Source organism: Ictalurus furcatus, chromosome 10 (assembly GCF_023375685.1).
Source record: "Ictalurus furcatus strain D&B chromosome 10, Billie_1.0, whole genome shotgun sequence".
Taxonomy (NCBI): domain Eukaryota; kingdom Metazoa; phylum Chordata; class Actinopteri; order Siluriformes; family Ictaluridae; genus Ictalurus; species Ictalurus furcatus.
In genome coordinates, this window is record NC_071264.1 from 18,500,899 (window position 1) to 18,523,369 (window position 22,471).

General features: G+C 35.9%; 2 protein-coding genes across 3 annotated transcripts; one reads left to right on the forward strand and one right to left on the reverse strand.

The window, feature by feature from the left end:
- Positions 1 to 3,286: 3,286 nt before the first annotated feature.
- On the reverse strand, positions 3,287 to 10,683 carry kng1 (kininogen 1). The gene is made up of 7 exons (XM_053635484.1): positions 10,314 to 10,683; positions 10,104 to 10,220; positions 9,946 to 10,015; positions 8,476 to 8,651; positions 7,563 to 7,673; positions 5,360 to 5,455; positions 3,287 to 3,836 (listed from the first exon to the last, which is right to left on the reverse strand). Exons 1-7 carry the CDS (start codon positions 10,509 to 10,511, stop codon positions 3,489 to 3,491), a joined length of 1,116 nt encoding a protein of 371 aa, XP_053491459.1. The 5' UTR covers positions 10,512 to 10,683; the 3' UTR covers positions 3,287 to 3,488.
- Positions 10,684 to 15,146: 4,463 nt separating this feature from the next.
- LOC128614247 (lysosome-associated membrane glycoprotein 3) lies at positions 15,147 to 22,352 on the forward strand. Of its 2 annotated transcripts, none has more exons than XM_053635632.1 (7): positions 15,147 to 15,233; positions 15,757 to 15,941; positions 17,960 to 18,168; positions 19,375 to 19,494; positions 20,568 to 20,640; positions 21,015 to 21,185; positions 21,873 to 22,352. In XM_053635632.1, the coding sequence occupies exons 2-7, from the start codon at positions 15,782 to 15,784 to the stop codon at positions 22,010 to 22,012; spliced, it is 873 nt and encodes a 290-aa protein (XP_053491607.1). In that variant the 5' UTR covers positions 15,147 to 15,233; positions 15,757 to 15,781; the 3' UTR covers positions 22,013 to 22,352. The 2 variants fall into 2 exon arrangements, with proteins under 2 accessions (XP_053491607.1, XP_053491606.1); XM_053635631.1 differs by having other exon boundaries at positions 15,197 to 15,233; positions 15,726 to 15,941.
- Positions 22,353 to 22,471: the final 119 nt, after the last annotated feature.

Below are 22,471 nucleotides of genomic sequence, written 5' to 3' on the forward strand. Positions count from 1 at the left end.
CCTGTTGACTGGTGAACTAGCTTCATCCTTAGCAAGAGTAGACAAATCTGTCAAAATATACTGTAACACACAATGTTTTGGTCATTGCTGGAGTAGTTTTTTTTAATATTCATTCATTTGTTCCTCTCCAGTAATTGCTTTATCCTGGTCAGTGATAAGAGTAGCATGGGCAGTGGAATACATTATTGATTCATTCATCTTTAATAAGCACTTAATCCTGGTCAGGGTGGCAGTGGATCCAGAGCCCATCCTGGGAACACTGGGCCTCAGGCTGGAATACAGACTGCATAGGATGCTGGTCCATGTCAGGACACCATGCACATGCACAAATTCACAAACAGGCGTGATTTTGTGTGTCCAGTCCATTTAGGGGCATGTTTTTGGTAGGAAGCTGGAGAACCTGGAGGAAACCCACACCGACATGAGAGATCATGTGGAAAAAACACACAGACAGTAAAGGATCAAATTGGTGATCCTGGATCTCTGAGGTGGGAACGCAATCTCCTGTACCATTCTGCCGCCCCAGACTGTAAGTCAGCACTACACAGCACTGAAAAAGGAAATGGAGCACCATAGGCCACCACTGAGCAGATATAGTTGGGATGGTGATTTATTCTCAGTATAGCAGTGACACAGATGTGATAGCGTGTGTGGTGCAAGTACAAGTGGCTTGTGTATATTAAGTGCTGGGGGTTTAAAACACATAGATATGACTACTGCTTTGAGACACACCCCACTTAACAAAAATCTGCAGTTAACCCTCGTGCTGTGTTCAGAACACTGATAAGGGCTAGCAGACGATTAACACATATTGTGCATTGAAAAAAAGATAAGCTTTAGTCTCTAACTGAACGCCTACAGAAGTGATGTGTTTAACAGAGTGTTTAAAAACCCAATCAACACTGCTATACACATACCTGTGAAAACTGTGCTTTCTTCAGCCAGATTGTTGTTGTTATTGTTTCATATTGCTTTTTATCTTACCACGGTAATGTTAATGATAAAACTTTTCATGTAGAATGGTTTTTTTTTTGTATTTTCAACACAGGCCTAATCCCAAAATGCTTTCTGATGACTTAATATACTTACTATATAGACTAAATAAAATAGCATTGTACAACCTACTTGCACTATAGCCTCAATAGAACAACATTTGCGATTTAGCCACATAACTCTTTAACAATTTCAGTGTGTTTTCCTATTCTTCAAACTATACTTTGTGCTTAAAGTGTCCATTTGGTTGATAGTAATGTGGGTTGTGTGTTGGTGGTACACGTTATATATATATATATATATATATATATATATATATATATATATATATATATATATATATATATATAAAAATAGCGCCCCCTATTGTAAAGGTTTACGCAGTACACCATTCACAGCACGTGCTGGAGGGTAAAAAATAAAGCGTCACATACTAGATGTGAGCATAATAGACTTGCAAAGATTTAACACGATCTTGTTTAGTGTATGGCATATATTTTTAGTAGTCATTAATTAGATGAAGATTTATCATCATGTCTGTACTATCCATGAGACTCAGACAGTCTCAGCAATGTGAGTGAGAGGGACGACTGGTGTACTTTCTCAGCTGCCGTTAGATTCAGTCAAGGATAGTGCCCGCCTAACCACTTTATTGACTCTGAGACTGCTGGCTAGCATTCCTCCACATGTTGTTCCTCTGGAGGTCTCACCTCATAATGAGAGTTATCAGTGTGTGGCATGAGGATCAGAGTGAGAGAAAGAAAGAGGAACTTTTTCTGAGTTTGTGGAGATTTTGGTGCATTGTGGTCATTCCACATAACCCTGTATGATTCAAAAGACTGAACTGAAAATGTTTTGCCCACTGCTCTGACCAAGGAGCTTTTCAAGCACGTTGATGTGAACTCTACAAACACGTCCGCTTTGAGTCCTGGGAATGATGCTGAAGTTTTGCGAAAGCCGAAGAACAAAACCTGGATATCTCACTTCAGCATCTCAAAGAATATCAGAAAGGTAAACTGATTTATTGTTTTTGCATGCAGACCTTCATTAAAAAAAACAACAACAATGACCCACACACATCTGTAATGGCTGATAAAGAACACAAGTGTGTTCTTCACACTTATCAGTATCACTCTACAGAAAAATCTATAGACTGTTACCTACTTTCCATTTCTAATTTATTTGTTTCTATACCACTGATTTCCTAATGAGATTGATGGAACACTGACTGGCCTGCAAAATCACCAACACCTCAATCTTATGGAGCAGGTGAAATAAGCAGTGAAAAACTCAAGTGTACTGAATACTGAAGTGTATGCAATACTGAGGTATTTGGAATACTGAAGTGTACAGAATAATAAAGTATTTGGAATACTGAAGTGTACACATTACCGATGTACTGTATGTTGAATACTGGTGTGTACAGAATACTAAAGTGTACAGAATAGGAATAGTCAAGTGTCTGGCATACTGGAGTGTATAGAATGCTGATGTGTACAGAATGCTGAAGTATTCAGCATACTGAAGTGTCTGAAATACTAAAGTGTACAGAATACCAATGTGTCTTGAATACTGAAGTGTAAAGAATGCTAAATTGTACAGAACAGTAAAATGTATAGAATATTGAAGTGTACAGAATACTAAATTGTAAAGAATACTGAAGAGTACAGAATACTGAAGTGAATGTGTCATTTGCAAACGATTTGGCTCTTTGAACTGGATCTTTTAGGTGAACATTATGAGCTGACTCACTTGTATGTGCCATTGAAAAAAATGTATATATAAATCTTCATGAAGCATGGACACAGCAGATCAGTAACTTTAATGTAGGGATGCTTACTGTATTTGTTAATGCACATTTATTGTTAGCATTTTTTTTTTTCAAAACCACAATGCACAGTAAGGTTATTTAAGTTTTCATAAAATAATTTCAGGTGTAGTTGCTCCTCTTTGGCTACACACTGGCCAAAATATCAAAAAATTTTGTCTGGTTTAGAAAAAATGGCAATCAGTCGTTGCAGAGCAGAAAGAGTCAACTCTTATTGGTGAGCTGAGCTAAATCACTGACTCACAAAAAAGAGGCAGCTTATGCTTATGATGTATAAGTCTAAAAACCTCAAACCTAACAGCTCTGACTATGAGTTATTACAGGACTGTCAAGATGACTCACAGAATCATCTGACCCCCCACCCCCCGAGATTTTTTAACAACTCTGAAGCAAAAACAACTCAAAAAGTGTCCTAACCGTCCTAAAGTCTGTTGTTTTTATAATTTAATATATAAACAAGTCCAGTAAAGTTGTGTGTTTTCCTCTTTATTTAGTATAACAATTCACTCTACATTACAGCAATATTTTGTATAGAAATGTCAACAAGACTCTAGATTCAAAATTCGATAAAAGAGGGATTTGAATGTAGATCCTGTGGACGTCACTGTGTGTCATACTATGTATGGTTATGTATGTGACAAATAAAATTTTATGTGATTTGACTTGATTACTCATTAACAATATCGATCAGATCTTTATCAGCGAGGCCCGCCTGCACATGGTCAGGACGAGGAGGAGGAGGAGGAGGACGAGGAGGAAGAGCAGTTTTGACATCAAAAACTTTCCATGGTTTGCTAGGACAGATAAAGGAAGTGGCATTAGGTGTGAGCACCACAGCTGTTGGGTGTGAGGGCTTAGGATCTGTAATTGGGTTTTGACTTATTGTAGGAGTGACACACAGTGTTTTTCCCTCATGAGATTCTTCAGATGATTCCTCTTTTATAGGTTTGGCCACAAAGTCATGAATGTTCCTCAGTGGACTCCAGCCAGGAGGACGTCTGCGTATTACAAAGCCCTGAAATCAATATTTTGAGAAACAGGAAATGAGGCCATCATATAAAGACGATTTAACATTAAGTTAGTTAGTTAGTTAGTTTGTTTATTCCCTGTAGGGAAAATGGGTTTGCATCATAATCACACAGACATAAGAAATCACGATTGGCATATATAAACAACATACAAAATATAAAAAATAAAAAATAAAATAAAATAACATAATGAGAAATAATGACGAATTCATTAACAACTATTAAAAGAAGAATTTTAAAATTTGATTGCTTGAGGGACGAAAGATCATTTGGACCTGTTTTTCATACAACCGGGAACACAATACCATCGGCCAGATGGCAACAATTTAAAAGCAGAGGCCAAAGGATGCCTCTTGTCACTCTAAATATTATTTGTCTTATTTAACACACTCTCTTTATAAATACTTTCTATACTGGGTAACACAATCCCTAACAATTTACTTGCCACTGTTACCACTTTCCGTACTGATTTCTTCTGTAACGTGGTAGCATTACCATACCAACAAATAATACAGAATATCATAACACTTTCAATAAAAGCTCCATAAAACATCAAAAGCATTCTATTGTGGACATTAATGGAGAGTAATTTCTTTACCAAATACATTCTCTGTTGTGTCTTCTTACTTAGATAATCGGTCCACATGTCCCATTTAAGCTTGTGGTCAAGCACTATATTTTAAGGTATTTTTAATTGGTAACTGATTAAATTGGCTCCCTGATTAAAATGGAGGGTTATGGAATGGCCTAGTCAAAGCCCGGATTTGAATCCCATTGAAATATTGCGGGGGGATTTGAAATGGACAGTACATGCAAGAAAACCCTCAAACATCTTGCAACTGAAAGAATATTGCATGGAAGAGTGGTCAAAAATTCCAGCAAGCCTGGTGGACAATTAAGCAAAACACCTATAAGAAGTTATTACTGCTAAAGGGGGCAATACTAGCTTCTGAGGCCAAGGGTGTACTTACTTTTTCCACAGAGTAATATTGCCTCTATTGTTATTTCTGTTGAATAAATGATTGAAAAACTAATTTTCTTTGTGGTTTTGTTCAAGTATATCAACTTTATTAATAGGCACTGTTTCAAAGATGATCAAATGATTGCTTGTACAAATATCTAAAAAAAAAAAAAAAAAAGTGTAGATTGAGATACTGTAAAGGTCATCCTTTAATGTTTTTGCTTGTCAGTGATTTCCAAATTCATTTTATTTTTCTTATTTTTTCCCCAAAAAATTTGGCCTGAGAGTTAATCATGATATGTGTGCTCAGGATGTGTGCTCTCTCTCTCTTTCTCTCTCTCTCTCTCTCTCTCTCTCTCTCTCTCTCTCTCTGTGAAGTGTATTAAATTTATAATGAAAGTGAACTGCAAGGTGGCTTGGCTATTGAGGAATGTACATCAGTACAAAATAATAATGTGTAAGCAGTTTGCGTAAAAAACAACAACTAACAATTAAAACAAAACACTGACACTAATAATTAGACTACAAAAGCAGCTCTTATAATCTCACCATTTGTAAACGTCCAGGTTCACAGTTCACGCTAGTGTCAGGGAGCTCATGTCTCCATGGGGCCACATCCACAGTCGAGTTGCAGTTGATGAATGCCTAAATATTAAAACAGTTTTACTGAAAATATCAATAAAATGATAAATGTTTTATTTTTAAAAAATCCAAGTTACTAGCAAGCATAGAGTAAATCCATGGTATTTTGCTATTTTATTATAAACTGGTCATGTACAAATGGTGCTATTGAGTGAAACATTGTCTCTGATGTGAGTATGTGATGATTTAGACATTCAGGGTAAATGGGTACCTTCTCTTATGTCAGATTGTCTTTTACCTTTGGCTTTTCTCTAGTTTGCTATTTGTTGTATCATTCGACATTTATGTTAATTTTATTTCAAATTTAGAATTGTTATTTATAATTAATTGTTAGAACTTCTATTCCATTGTTAATTTTTCTATTTTCTGCTTCTTCCCTTGTGCTGTTTTGTATGTGCCTTTTTTGGTAAGCAGTTTGAGTTGCATTTTAATGTACAGTATGAAAAGTGCATTATTATTATTATTATTATTATTATTATTATTATTATTATTATTATTATTCACTGAAAATGACTGGAATAATTGAAAAATAAAATGCTTATATAAGAAGGTTTATATAAGTTTTCTGAGTGTTATTGTGTTTAAGTGTGTTCACTTCACATCACACCAGTTTTTGGTGGAGGGTAATCAGCAAATCCATAATAAGTTTTGGGATTTGTAATATAAATATTGCGTGTGCGTTCTCACACTTTCAATGTGTTTTTACTTTGAATTTCCATGACAGTTTATAGTTGGAAACCAATGACTGTATATATGAGTGGGCACCATTTGGTCGAATTTTATTCTAATTTGCCTAATTTTGGTTGAATTTTGGTCACTATCATGACTCTCATACTGGTGATAACCACCTCTACTTATTCATGCTGGGAGCATACATGCTGTCAGATATTACATGAAGTGTAGCTTAAGATGGTACATCGAACACTATCTCAAAGTGGTAAGTACAGCGTTATTAATTAATATGTAAAATGCTAAACTGTAGTCATATAATTTGCATGAGTATATTAATTTTAGCTGACACTGGCTGATGTACCGTAATCAAAGAAATATAAGCATAAGTAGCTAATACTGTATAAGGCATCTAGCTCTGACACCTGCAGTAGGTTACTCATCTCAAGAAAGAAATGCACTCTTTTATGCTCTGCTTGTTGTCAGTGGAGATTGTTTAAAAAGGAGTGACTGGCTAACCTTAACAAACTACTTCGAGTGTTTGCTAAGGTCATACTAAGTTCTTATAAAATTTATTTAGAGTTAGCTGCCTTGGTCTATGCCATCACTTCGTTCACGTATATTAGTTTGCTTGTTATATCAGTACAATGAGCTTAACATAACGGAAAAACTGCAAAGAACTCCCTACTGAGGGCCTGTTACAACATTTAACCGAAGAACAGAACATGGCTGTACTATACAGCTATACAACTGTCAAAACTATGTAAGTTTTAAAGATGTTAGATTTGCTGGGCTGTAATCTCATTTACAGCTTCAGGTCCATGTTGACAAGTGTGTTCGCGTGACTCAACTGTCATTTCTAGTCCAACCCCAAACTGTCAATCACCTCATCAACCACGCTCTTTATTTATCATCAAATCATTCCCATAAAACACATTTATCCTAAGAAGGAATAACGGGGGAGGTATCAAGGTCAACTGAACTTGTAAAGATTACAGTACATTATTCCCAAAAATGATTTGTGGAAATGTAACTTAAACAGTAAATTTGGTTTGTTTTTTTCATTTACTTAAGAATGGGTGGGGTTAAAATTGCTAGCCACTAGAGGGCCTCGGAATTTTGGATTCATTTTTAAACCCTTATTATGGCATCCACCCATGTACAGTATACAGTCATCGGTTGAAACGTCTCTCTCTCTCTCTCTCTCTCTTACACCCCTTCACAAGTTACACTGTTGAGGCAAAATCCTAATGTTGTTGATTCTACGCTTTGACAGTGAAGCTCATAATTTATAAATGTTTTAGTAAAGTTTGGAAAATGTGATTCATAATTGAAATGCAAAGCACTGAATTTAGACTTGAGACTGGATGCGAAGTGTTTTTTTTTTTTTTTTTTTAACAGATACTGCTGGCACAGAGAAGGTTCTTGTTCTGACTCTCACCGGCTCTGTATGATCTGGGTGACACTCCTCAGTAATGTCCTTAAAGTTTTCTTTAGTGCAGTTACTTTTCTGCAGGTCAAACCGGAGCCGATATCTGAATCCAGCTATCACCTATGCATGGAAACACACACACACACACACACACACGCATGCACGCACGCACATGCACGCACGCACGCACACACAAACGCACGCACGCGCACACACAAACGCACGCACACACACACGTTTGCAGTTCCATCATTGTAAAGAATTTCCACTGATTTGTGTTATTGACCTTAGAAAAAAATAAGTTTTTAAATGAAAAGCTGTCTGTTTTTGGTTTGTTTTTGTTTTAAACAGCAATTTATATTAAATAAAAAAACCAATATTAATTATGTTCATAACATTAACACTTTTCAATAATTTTATTTATAAATGATATATATAAAACTCTAATTTAATATTAATCACCATTAATAATACTATTACTACTACTACTACTACTACTACTACTACTACTACTACTAATAATAATAATAATAATAATTATTATTATTATACTTTAATTAATTATTAATAGAGTTTATATTACTATTATATAGTTACTATAGGCTGCTATTTGTTTTTAATAGTAATAATATAGCCTATCATTAGTTTTATTTTTAAATTATTCATAGTAAATTCAATTTAGTTATAATAATTTCTCCTCCTCCTCCTCCTTCTTCTTCTTCTTCTTCTTCTTCTTCTTCTTCTTCTTCAGATTACCATTATTTAATTTTACTATTTCCTTATTACTATTACAACAACAACAACAACAACAACAACAACAACAATACTACTCCTAAACAGTGTAGGCCTATATTCGGATAAATACAAACATAGTGTATTCAAGTACACCGACTATCTGCGGTGCATGCTCAAAGAGACTTGCCTGTCTCGTGGCCCAGGCAATATAGTTGAAGAGGAAATGGTGTGTGTGCTCATTCTGTACATTGGCTTTGGAGATGGAGTAACTCAGAGGCTCCTTAATGTCCTCACTGTACACATTGATACTCTCAGGGCAGCCCAGACAGGGGGGACGCGGCTCTGCAACGAGAGGGGGCTCCACTGAGGAGAAAACACAACAAAACACCTTCTGTATAAATCTTTATGCCACATTACTACTGAATTTGGGATTTTGATTGGTTAGAAGATGATTAAATGTCTATAACAGCAGCTTTGACAGTAGTGCAGCAGCAAATCACAAATTACTTTGGGGTAATAAAAGTAACGCTGCATAATAACACCACCCCATTTTTAATTTTTTAAAATGTGCTTTTCTAATAGTTATTGTTTCTATAGTAACAAGGGTGTGTACTGTTGACATGCTACATTTTGAAACATATATAATTGTTGATATGATTTTCTATAAAGAAACTTTATTTAACATTTATGGAAGGAGTCTCCAGTGTCAGCTCTTTGTAGCAGGCAGAGGTAAAGCTGTAACTTTAAGTTTTCCAACGTCTTCAGGACAGAGGAATTAGTTTTTCAGCTACATTTTTTTAAATTAACTTCAAGAAAGAAAGAAAAAAGAGAGTCAGGTGATGGAATGAGTGTTTATAGCTGCTATAATGTAAGTGAGGACAGGAAGTAACTGTCCATGTAGTGAACCATGCAAGAGATCCAACTATCCGCCAACTCTTTTACGATAAGCCTTATTTATATTAGCAATTTATTCTTTTTTTAAAAAAACAACCCTTTTTTAACAGTGCAATTTAATAAATAAAAAATGACTCATATATGTGAGTCGGCTCTTTGGTTCACTTCATTAAGATGAATCTTGAGAGCTGATTTATGTAGGTTTTCCGTGTTTTTTTTTTTTTTTTTTTTACTCTTGCAACAGTGTAATTTCAATTCTAAAAAAGTAAAGCTCTTTTCAACATCTGGACTGTTCATTAGCGTGAATGATGAATCAGCTCTGAGCCAAATGATTAAAAGATTCACTGAAAAGAGACAGAATTCACATCAGCACTAAGAACAGTACCAAATCAGACTTTATATTTTTAACTTTAACTTAAGGTACATTAAGTGCTGCCTATTCTTGACTTCACTGGTTGCTGAATTCAACCGATCAAAATAACCTAAACTTGTTTCAATTTGTTAATCTCATTTGACTGACAAATATATCTCTCTATGAAGATGTGATATTATAGATAATTTAATTTCCAGAGACATGATATCACTAAAACATGTTTTAAATTAATAACATTTTCAGCAGAATTTTGCACATGAATATAGAAATCTGACTTAAATTACTGAGAACAGTGTGGGAAAGCTAAATAATTCCAGGGATTTTCTGCAGTGCCCCCTAGTGGCATCACTGTCTAAAGATAAAGCGATGAGGGTTAATCTATTGACTCACCTGAACAGTGTTGTGCAAAGATCTCATTTGTTTCTTTCAGCAGGAGTTTTGCACGACAATGTCTGAGCAGCTAGAAATGAGGGGATGAGAGTAAAAATAATCAGATGACGCCATATTAGAAGTCATTTTCTAACTAAAATAAAAGTTACTGTTTGTACCTTTGAGGAATCTTGCAGATAGTCACATTCCTGCCAGGATTTTTCTTCTCCTGCTGCACAGTCAGATTCCCTTGCTGTAAAATGTACTGAGAGAACTTCCCCTGATTCATTCTGGGTCTATTTAAAAGAAACCATGATGAAATATTGCTTGGAGTGAGGAAAATCCACTAAACACACAAGAAACTAAGACATTATTACTTAAAAGCGTACCTTTGCAGCCTCAAGGATCTGATACAGAGCCAGCTGGTTTCCCTCAGTTAACTCTTTATTGTGCGCTACAAGAACCGAAGCCACGGCATCTTGCACATTTGGATCATCACACTGAAGCCTGGTCTCCTCACTCGCATGTGAGCTGGAGCAGAAAAGCCATGTTAAGGCCAAAATCACCCAAATTCTGTGTCCTTGCATTATTCCGAGGTCTTGCTCATGCCTTTTCCTGCCTTCCCTGTAGCTAAAGAGACTCAGTTACCTAAATATCCCCCACACGGTCACTGCACTGATGATCTGATGTTACACACTCATTTGCTGTGCATGTAGTGCAAATGTTTACTCACTTGCGAGCCTTTCCCTCTGCCCACACAGCTCTCTGAAATCAATACTTCCATTTGGGTTCAGAGTGCTCTCTCTCTCTCTCTCTCTCTCTCTCTCTCTCTCACACACACACACACACACACACACACACACACACATCAAAGTGCGCAACTCGACTAAAGCATTTAAAGGTGCAGATTGTAATGTTTAAAAGACCCATAATAATCCTATCATTCCAAAGACACATTACAGTAGGTACACTGTGATTTGCAATAGTGCCATACAATGGGTTTGGCCTCATTGATCATTTAAAGATATTGCTAACATTTTTCTGGCCCTGAAATTAGTCTTACGCCCAATTTCCCCATATTGTATTAAAATGAAAGCTGTAAGCTGTATGCTTGTTAATCTTTTTTTTATTGAAATTCCATTTCACCTTACAGGCTAATAAACATTACAAAAATGCCCCTTTAATATGATTTATACTACAGCATTCTTGATATTGTGAATCTGATTGGACAGAAGTTGTTGAATAGTTTTCCTATAACAGCAGCTCATGACAGTAGTGCAGCTGAAAATCACAGGTTTATATTAATGCACACGTTCTAATACATTTTCGTTTCTATGGTAACAGCTCATTCACAGGGACATGTATGGCTAATCCTCGTCATAAACGCATTAAAAAAGTGCTTAATTGTTGATATGGTGAATCTTTCTGTAGGGAGGCATTTATTTTTGGAAGGAGTCTCCAGTGTCAGTGCTTTTTAACAGTCAGAGGTAAAGTTGTAAAGTTTTCTGGCATTTTCCTGATAGAGGAGTTTTAGACTTTGCGTTATTAAGAGTGTTGTGTGTTCATTATTAAATTTAAAAAATGTAATCGTTAGTAAATTGCGGTGGTATAAGTGGAATAGAACAGGAATAGAATATGATGTTATAGGAAAATAATGAACTTAGGGGTGGTAACAGTAAATCCACTTCATCACACCACCCTGTTGTTGATTATTTTCCTATAGCAGCATGCCTCCTAGAGTTTTATTCCTATCCCACTACACAAAAAATGGTTCCTCAGGAGTTTTTTGAGATAGTGAACATTCTTGGCTTCCTAAAGGGTTTTACTCAGAACCGTTGAGGATTGATTTGTTGATTTATTAAATTTTTGTTTTCCTACCACCTCTCGTCAACATGGACTATTCTCTTAATCATTCAAATGAAAACAAACAGTTAAAAAAGAGAAAACAGATAGTCCTGTATCCTGGAACATTGCTTGCTATTCTTTTTTTACTGTCTACATGTCCATTTTCCTCCACAGAATCTATTTTATGGTGGTGAAAACTGACAATACAGACAAATCGACACTTTTCATTTATGGAGTAATATTTCCTGCTGAGGTGCCGAGTGGTTATTGATTGATAACTGATAGGTGATCTCATTAGTTGATGCATATGCTGATCTGGATAATAAAAATTAGCCTAATGTTATTGTCAAAAAGTCCATGCAAAACACAAAGCCACGGCCTTAATTGTGATGACACTGTGTCAGTGTGATGTGTATAGCATTACTCCAACTGTAGTTATGTCTCTCCCTGTTTTACCATTTCTTTCTGTACAGTGCAGATTTAAATTTAAATCATGACTCATGCACATTGTGTGTCCACTTCATATGACCCCCCGACCCCCCACCCCCGATGTTTATGGGCTAAACTTTTAGTCATAGTTCAGAGTTCAGCATTGAGAGAATGTCAACATTCTGCAAGTCTTAAACACACTGCAGTATTTTTTTCAACAAAGCTCAAACATCAAAGAACCAATGATAGTAATATGGACAAAATTTCTAGAAAGAATCAACGTCTGTAACTGCAAACTAAGATATATTTTCCATTGTGAAATGTCTGTATTTTTGTGAATGTCTCCTGTAGTAAAGAAAAATTTGTAAACCACGTCCAGTTCCTAATGTACTGTAGTTTAGGATCCAGTGTTATCTGTAATCATTGTTGCTGAATGTTGGAACAGTATGGATAGGGTGTCAATACTTTTCTTTCCTACTGTAGACTCATTTATAGGATTACTACTCTGTCCTGAAAGGCTCACCGCCTCAGGATTTAAGGTTCGGTTGATTTATTTTCCCCTGGGAGAATATGAATGAACCTCCAAATTGCATCACAGAAATCTTGTTAAAGTTCATATGGTGTGCAAAGGGATCAGTTCTTGACACAAATCAATTCGCTGAACTGATCAGACTCAATACAACTCAGAGACTTCATCAACAAACATCACAATGGATCTTTTTACTCAGCTCATTTGCTCATCAGTTACTGCATTTTTTTTTGTTTGGTTCCTTTAGTCAAATAAAGCCTACAAGGATGATGCCTTGTTCACTGAGTGTGTCAATAAGCTCAATTTGGCTCATTTGAAGTTTACTATCCAGGGCTCAGTGCACAGAACTGAGCATTTTCCTCCCTCAGATTGTTACAATTAAACTAGAAACCTTAAACCAATAAGACTAACATTGAGTAGACGCCACAGTTTGATTCAGACTTGTGAACCGGTTCAACTAATTCAAAAGAATCAGTTCCAAAGAATGATTATTGAATGACAATTGCGTCACTTATTGCTCTCCACACATGAAAAACTCTGAATGTTCTTATTTTGTTAACTATTGGATATTTAGACTGCTTATGGTTTAAAACACGTGTTCAAAATATCCCCAGTGTATTTGTGAATAATACAGATTTGTTTGTTTGTGGGAAGGGGATGTTTCTATTATTATTTGTGTTGTTTTCTGTCTCTTCAAATAAAAACACTTAATGGGACCCCATGCTGGCTAAATCTACCTGTTGTCCTTTACATAACTAGTAGCCTACATTGTGATATGTAGTCTGATTTAGAGCACTAGTAATCCAGATTTGGTCATATTGAAAGGTTTGTATCTGGACCAGAGTGATCCAATCCAATGTTGCTTTGCAAAACCGACACAAAAATAAGATGGATTACTTAATCCTGGATAATGTCTTCTCATATTCATTTTTTGATCTCAAACCCAAATGTCTTCAGCCTACAGCAAAAACAAATGAATTGGTCTTGCCGTTCCAATAGTTTCAGAGGGGACTGTATGTGTGTAGTGTACTATTCCTTCTCCCAATGTCCAATTGTTCCAAAATGTTTCAATTTTATGTTTTCTTTTGTAAAAGATGATCACATATACAGTACGTTGCTGTGAACTGGAATTTACTTCTTAACAAACTTCTTTTTTTCACCCATCTTTTTTTAACAGCTCATTTTGCTGCTCGGTGGGTGTGAAAAGTTGGTTGTGAGACATAACAGCAGCAATGGTTCAGCTCTGTCTTCCTGAAGACTTTGGAAGAGTAAACAGTGTTTTCAGAATGCACAACTGAGCTAATCGCATAGACAAACTCCAGCAGTGTGTAATTAAGGACAATACACTTTGACCTCCTCTACCTTTGACCACAGATTTCCCCTGAGCTCTATCACCTCTGCTGCGCTGCTTCTCAGATGGTCTTTTATAAAGAAAAAAAAACTTTTGCACATCCGGAGTAAATATTAGCATTAAACAGAAATCAGGCTTCATTGCACGAGAATGTGTTAGAGACAGTATTAGGGTCTGATTATCACAAAGAGAAAATGATTTTGTAACTATTTATCTGTGTGTCTGTCTGATCTATCTGTCTTTCTGTCTGTCTCTGTTTGTCTGTCTGCTTGTCTGTCTATATACAGTATCTGTCTGTCTGATAGATACAGACAGACAGACAAACAGGCAGACAAACTGCCTGTCTGTCTGTCAGGATATGGGAGTAATCAGGTCAGACCAAATGCAGTGACTGAAGTAAGATGAGAGATTCTACACTGTGAAAATGAAATCAAACCCTGAATGCATGGTAATGATGAAAACTCTTTAGTTAGAGATTGTATGTCTTGTCCCTGGGTATTTCTATCTCTCTGTCCATCTGTCTGAATGTTGGGGAATATTGGGGAAATGAATGTTAGATTATCTGAAGATGAGGTGATGTAACAGCAGCGTGTATTGTGTGTAGCTTTTAGTCATTTGTCATTAGCACAGTGACAGTGTTGAATGTGCTGTGTGACCCTGGCAGGGTTGAGTGTAATATCGCCCCCTTGAGTCACACACAACACAAAGTCAGCATGTACTGAGTTGTTAAGTAAGACTGAGTTACAGGGCATGTGACTAGACAATTTGATAGCATTGAGTTATGCAGTGTGTAACAAGCAAAATATTAAAAATCAGAATAACAAAAAGGTTTGGTGATTATCTTTGTTTACATTTTGTTTGGTATTTTCTGTATTCTTCCTGTCGTCTCTTGTCATTCTCAGTTCTTTTTTTTTCTTTTTCTTACAGCCAATGGGGAACATAATAACTTAATAAGCAGCTTTCACTTTGAGCACTTTTTCAAATCAGTCAGGTCAAGAACATGTTCATAGAGGCTTGGGGTTTTTTTGGTCAGGTACAATATCTTATCAAACAGTGATAAACAACAAATAACAATAAACAACAAAAAAGAACAACAGAATCAAGCAATAAGAGGAGCAGAGCAAAAGATGATAATGACTGAACAAACACATATAGGTAAGTAATAAAACACACTGTTTTATTCCTCTTCTACCACAGCAATGATTACAATTAATTAAAAAACTACACATCATAAGTTTTAGGTATTTATAGCTCCATTTAGTGTCCATGATATAAGTTCCTGTTCATGCTATTGTTATAGCAACAATCATTGTCATCTGTCTCTCTCTCTGTCCGTCTGTTTGACGGTCTCTCGATCTGACTTTTTCTGTTTTTCTCTATCTATCTATTTTTCTATCTATCTATCCATCCATCTATCTATCTATCTATCTATCTATCCATCTATCTATCTATCTATCTATCTGTTTGTCTGTCACTCTGTCTGTGTTAATCAGAACTACAGATGATACATGATCATTCAGTAATAAATTAAGATTTGAGTTCTAGTTAAGTTGATGTAACACATTTTCATGGCCGCGAGTGCATGATCCGAGGGAAGACAGCTTTTACACAATAATGGCAAATCAGATTACTCAATTGTATGCACAGAAACAGAAACACCTCAGACTGATCTGTACAGGAAGAGACCTCCTACTGCTGTGGACATGATGGCCCTCCCCATGAAGGATGTCCCCATAAGAGTAGCAGCACTTTTAAACAGAATACCCAGAAATATCAGAAGCAGAGCAGTTTCATTTCTCAAGATGACTAATGCACAACGCATTGCCATGCGCTTTTTCATCCTCGCTGCTCTGCTGTTTGTGGGTGAGTCTCGGTTTTTTCTCAATTTTAAAGTGGTCCTGAAACAAAACATTAAAAGGTTTGGAAGCAACACTACTAAAATGAATAATAGACATCACAGATAGTGTACAACTCTTAGATTTGCTTGAATTCTACCTTTCATGAAAAAAAACTCCTCTTTGAGATTTAATGATGAGCTGAATCAGGTCTGTGTGGATTGTTTTTTCTACATCAGCAGCTCAATATAAAGGAAGGTTATCCTTAAGGAGTGTGAACACTTGTCCAGGAGTGAGGCTCCATCACTGCACACCACAGGAATATTCTATTAAATGTTCAACATGTCAATAATATAGATTAGAGTAATATAGATTAGATGTTGGTTGTTGCTAATTTACTTATTTATGAAATATTTTTGAGCCTTTAAAATATTGACATGTAGTCTGTGTAGGCTATGTACTGTATATTGACAATGTAATTAAAGTCAATTATTTTTATGTGTAGCTTCTATCAAAAATACATTGTTATGAGAAATATTAGTGCCTGATGGGCCAAATTACACATGCATAACATGTTCACGGATAATACCTCTTCAACGGATGATAAACACAAACACAACAGCCATTACACTTCTCCTTTAACTCATATTGTTTCTGTTAAATATCATTATAATTATATTATATGTCAAAAATATTTTTGAGGTATATTGCATGACTGCATTTAACAAATTGGATATAAAAAGTCTACACACTCTTGCTAAAATAGCAGGGTTTTGGGAAGTAAAAAATGACGAAGATAAACCATGTCAGATCTTTTCCCACCTTTAATGTGCAATTGCAAGGTATACAAACACAGTGAAAAACAATCAGAAACTTTTTTTTTGGGTTTGGGGGAATTACAATAAGAAAGTTGCATAATTGTGCAGACCCCTAAACTAATACTTTGTTGAAGCACCTTTTTGATTTTATTACACCACTCAGTCTTTTTGGGTATGAGTCTATCAGCATGGCACATCTTGACTTGGCAATGCTTTCTCACCCTGTATTTTTTGCAAAAACATTCTAGAGCCGTCAATTGTGAGGCATCTCCTGTACACAGACTGATTCAGGTCACAACACAGATTTTTACAGTAGTTGGATTCAGGTCTGGGCTGTGGCTAGGCCATTCAAAAACACTGATCTTTTGGTTAACCCATGCTTAGCTGCTTTAGATGTATGCTTTTGGTCCCTGAAATGTGAAATTCCTTTTCATCTTCAGCTTACTAGCAGACACCTGACAGTTTTTTTTCACTAATATTCGGCTGGTATTTGTAGCTGTTTATGATTCCCTCCACCTTGATCAAAGCCCCAGTTCAAGCCCTAAGGCATGATGCTACCACTACCATGCTTTACTGTGGGTATGGTGTTTTTTCTTGATGTGCTTTATTTTTGCCAAACATACTTTTTGGTATGGGTTTTATCGGACAATAACACATTTTGCCGCATGGTTTGGGGTGATTTTGTTGGGCTTAGATGTTTTTGTGAGAATGGCCTTCTGTCTAGCCACCCTACTTCATAGCCCAGACATGTGAAGGATACAGAAGATGCATTCACATGCATAGAGTAATCAGTACTTGTCAGATATTCCTGCAACTCCTTCAATGTTGTCATTTGAAATATAGAAATTATAATATATTAGAACGAGTGCATTAATGTAAACCACATACAATAAACACCTTCTGATCAGCAGTGAGAATTCAACAGTGCAGTGGTTTAAATTCTGACCTACTGGAATTCTGACCATTTATTTTGTCTCACGTCTTATTCAAACATCATGTATCAAATAAATTCAAAAACATAACAAAACACAAAATCTATAAAAGATATGAACCCTGATGAACTTGGTTGTGAACTAGTTGAGTTACATATTTTACTCTTTATGTTACTGCCACCAATAAAACAAACTTCTCCACATTATTTGGTGTATAAACCCCTCTTGTGCTGAGAGAACTGAAAAGCGAAAGCCATCTCGATCTGTGTTTTCAGTTTGTGGTTCCTTGTCTACAGGAAACAGTGTGTCATCTGAAGTTGATGACTCTTTGAGCTCTGAGGTGTTTCTGAACCAGGATAGAAAGTCTCAGCACAACATGTCCAAGAAACCAAGCCTCCAGCCCAAAGAGAGCAAGCCTCTTATAGAAACATACATGCTGAAGAAAGACGGCCGTGTGTGTGTGATGGCCAGGTTCGGCATGGAGTTTGTGGTAAAAGAGGACAAGGTAGAGCCGGCAAAGTCTCAGCGTTTTTTCTTCTTCTCTTTAACTGCACATTGAGGTGAAGAAACAGTTGGTGACACTCTGTGAAAAACATCACACATGCCACACACATCAGCTTTTTTTAAAAAATAGCTGCACTGTTCATTGTTGCCTGGTACCATCAAGGGGACATCTTTTGTATCTTTCATGGGTACATGTGTACATGTGTACATTTCAGAATACTTTAAGGTACATGAAGGTACCTTACAATGTACAATATACATACTAAAGGTAAAAAAGATGCACGCTTGATGGTACTACCTGAGTGACAAGCAAAAGTACATTATGGTACCTTTATTTCTGAGAGTGAACACAACACTACTAAAACATGTTACTGTATATACAGCTTCTATTTCACATTTGAACAGAAAGATTTTGTTAGCAGGTTACAATATATACATACCAAACACTTTGGAAACCAAACACTCCAAAGAAAGAAAGACATTTGGTCATTGTAATGGGCAGAGGTGTGCATTGGGGTATTTTTAATCTCAATCCTGCCTGCTCTTGAAGGAATTCTGCCTGCTTCTGCATAAATTCTGAAAAACATCACCTGCTTCTTATAGGAAGTCCAATCCTGTTTGCTTTTGAAGGAATTCTGTCAATCCCACCTGCTCATAAGAAAATTCTGACCAATCCTTTCTGTTCCTGAAGGAATTCTGACCAGCCCTGTTTGATTTTGAATTCTGAACAATCCCACCCACACATGAAGAGCTTTTGGCCAATCCCACCTGCTAATGAAGGAATTCTCACCAGACTTGCCTGCTCATGAATGAATTTAGACCAATCCCACCCATTCGTGCAGCTATTATTTTTTTCCACCCTCCTACCATATTTTCTAATGAAATTAATTGACTTTATTTCTCAAAATATAAACAAACGAGTACTTTAAAGCACAGTGACTCTGACCAGTAAAACATATGGCTACATCCAAACAAAAAAATATAATGAGAACAAAATTGCCAGTTTCCCCTAAAGGAGAATTTTATTGAAATGAATAAGACTTTTGGCTTTGTGTCATGTGTGTTTAAAGCTTACTTGTGTGTGTAGAATTACAGCATGTGATTGTCATAAATGTAACAGGTAACATTTAACCTGTACATTAATACGATAATAGACTGAAACATGCATTAGATTAAAATTAATCTTTTTTTTTTCTTAATTCTATAGAAGACATTGTATTTCAACATGGACCCCAACTCCACAAAAGCGACGGGATTCTGCGCAAACAAAAAAATTGTTCTCTCGCTCGAATTTGATGGAGGGAATCTGGAATTTACATTCATCAAGGTATGTGCTGTGACTGAATTTAAGTCCTGTTGATTATTATTTGAAGCAGAACTTCAAGTAACATATAATGAGTAAATTTGTGAATTTCCAGGGGAAGTTCAAGCAACAGATCATGAGCAGTCCACCACAGTACTTCTTTAATCATGTTTATATTAGAGGTCTATATTTTATTCCTCGTATACCACATGACAATACTAACTTTGTATTAAAGAATTAAATGTTATACTTTTTATCTGGTTATAGTTAATAAGACAAAAAACCTTTTGCAGCTCGTCAAAACTCCTAAACTCCTCTGTCCTGAAGACATCTGAAAACTAAGTTACTGACTGTTACAAAGCACTGACACCTGAGACTCCGTGCATAAATGTCCAGAATACCATTCTACCATTTACATCTACCATTTACAGTGTAAGCTCCCTTGAATTTAACCAAAGTTTGATAGCTGATACTGAGTGGCGTGGCATTTTTCCAGTCAGAAGTAGGATATTCCCAATGAATTGTTATAAAAAAATCTTTCTGTTAAGAAATGCTTATTTAACATTTATAGAAGCAGACGCTAAATCAGCGCTTTGAGGCTTTGAAGTTTTCTGACACAGGAGAATTTTCAAGCTGCATTTTTTTTGTATTAACTTCAAAAGAGAGAAAAAAGGGCTGATAAGGGAACTTGTGTTTATAGCTACAGGTACCATACTGTAAGTGAGAACACAAGCGAACTTGTCTCACAGACATTTTAACTATTCAAAAATTGCTGTGGTATAAGAGGAATAAAACACTTCTGAACTGCTTTTTGTCAGGCTGCATCACAGCACTTCATTGTTTATTACTGTCCTACATCAATAATAAGCATGTCCCCAAGTGTATTGCTTAAATATTGTACAAAAGCCACTGTCTCTTAACAAATATATATTAAACACAAATAGAGCAACATGCATTAAGTGTTGTGATGTAAAAATTATTTTACTGTTCCAAATCTGATTAAATGAAAACTTAAAATGGGTACTTGTGTGCTTCTTCCAATGCAATTTATTATTTTTATTTCTAATCACACATCATGTTTTTCCCATCACCTACAGGACGGTGATAAGTCATATGTTCAGACGCTGAGAGCGCTGCTGGAGCCTGAGCCTTCCTGTAAACAATGCAAAGGTACATAAAGTTTTTTATTATTTATTTATTTATTTATTTATTTATTTATCACATTTTAACAGATAGCGTTCAATGCAATATATATATATATATATATATATATATATATATATATATATATATATATATATATATATCCTATTTTTATGTTTATGTATTTTATGGTCCTATTAGAGAGATGATGTTCCACTCATTTTGATCTGAGAGCAAAAAAAAAACCCCAACAACATTTATTTAAAATGCTAGATGTTTGTAGAGCTTTTTTTGGGGGGCTCCATTTTCTATTAAATTATTTATATGGGTAATGACTGAATAAAATATAAAGACACACTGAGTCACAACATTCCACAGCTGCTTTTCCTCTCCTCCCACAGGTAAAAGCTACCCTGGTATTTTGGACCATGAAAAGCTCTTTGAGACCACCAAGGTGAAGAGCTTCAAGTGCCAATCGCAGACTACATTAAAACTGGCCGAAAATCTGATGATTAAACTAATCCCTCTGAAGATTCAAGCGTTTGACCTGCCCAAGGGCACTTTTGGAGAAGGTGCTAACATTTTTTACACATTGTGCATATTCACCGTTTTGCTGTGTAATGTCATTGCTCATTCATTTATCAATCTTTTATTAAGTACTCTTATATATACAGGGATGGCTGGTATAAATGTCATAACAGGGCTAAGTCCCTGTGTTTTTTTTTAAAGATAAAATGACATCGGTTTAATTTTTGGCATCTACGTCAGATTATTTGCTGTTCACAAATGTTTTAAAGTGGATTTTTACTGTTATGGAAGCGAGATCAACAGCACCACCAGCATTCATAATAAAAAGAAGTGAAAAACTTGGGGCTGATTTCTTTCTAGCCCAGACTGCAGATTCATGCAGTGCATCAGTGACAGTTGAATTAAGTGACTATACAGTGACACATCCTCTAGTTTAGATCTCTTTCTGGGATGACATTTTTCACACATATCTGTAACGCATCATTAGCAGCGATTGAGAAGGTGCATGTGAAATACAGTCATGGGTGTCATGAACATAAATGAGATGGATCATCCTGTTTTTCTCAAAATGTGTTTGGAGGAAAATCTAAACGGAGACTGAGTAAGCACAAGGGATGCGTGATGGGTACTGATCTCGATATAGAGCTTGTGATATAATGCATTGCTCAGCCCAAATAGGTGTAATAGATGCTGTAGGAGTAAATTTATTACAATTCTTCTTATTTTTGCAGAGACGGAGTGCTTGGCCGACTACACCAAGAGGATCATACCCATTGTGGTGGGTGCTGTAGTCGCAGGAATCGTCCTCATTTCGGTTCTGGTGTATGTGCTCATGCGTGAACGCCGTTCTCAAGGCTACGAACAACTCTGATTGTGATCAACATCAAAACCTCAGGAAACAACACTGTTTTACACCCCAAAGCTATCAAAAACCATCCTGTTTTATTCTAGGCACTGAATACTCCATGATGACGCCTTCAGAATGTTGTAACAAAAGGTTTACCTACCATCATATGCTAAAAATTTGATTAAAAAAAGTTGACATGTTTCCACCATTCAGAAATGTGGGTCTTTATGCTTTGACTGTTGGCTGTATATGAATGATAAATGTGTATTAATGTAGGCCTCATTTGTGGTTAATTTTACTTTTATGTATAAATTCTAGATTGTTTTATTACTAGCAATAAAATGTAGAGGAATTGAATGTGGAATGTTGCCTTTCCTTTTTTATTATTATTATTTTTTAAATGATTATTTCAACAACTTCAGCACATCCGCATAAATGATATACTCCAATAAAAATTTACAGGTTTATAGAAAAAAAGACAAA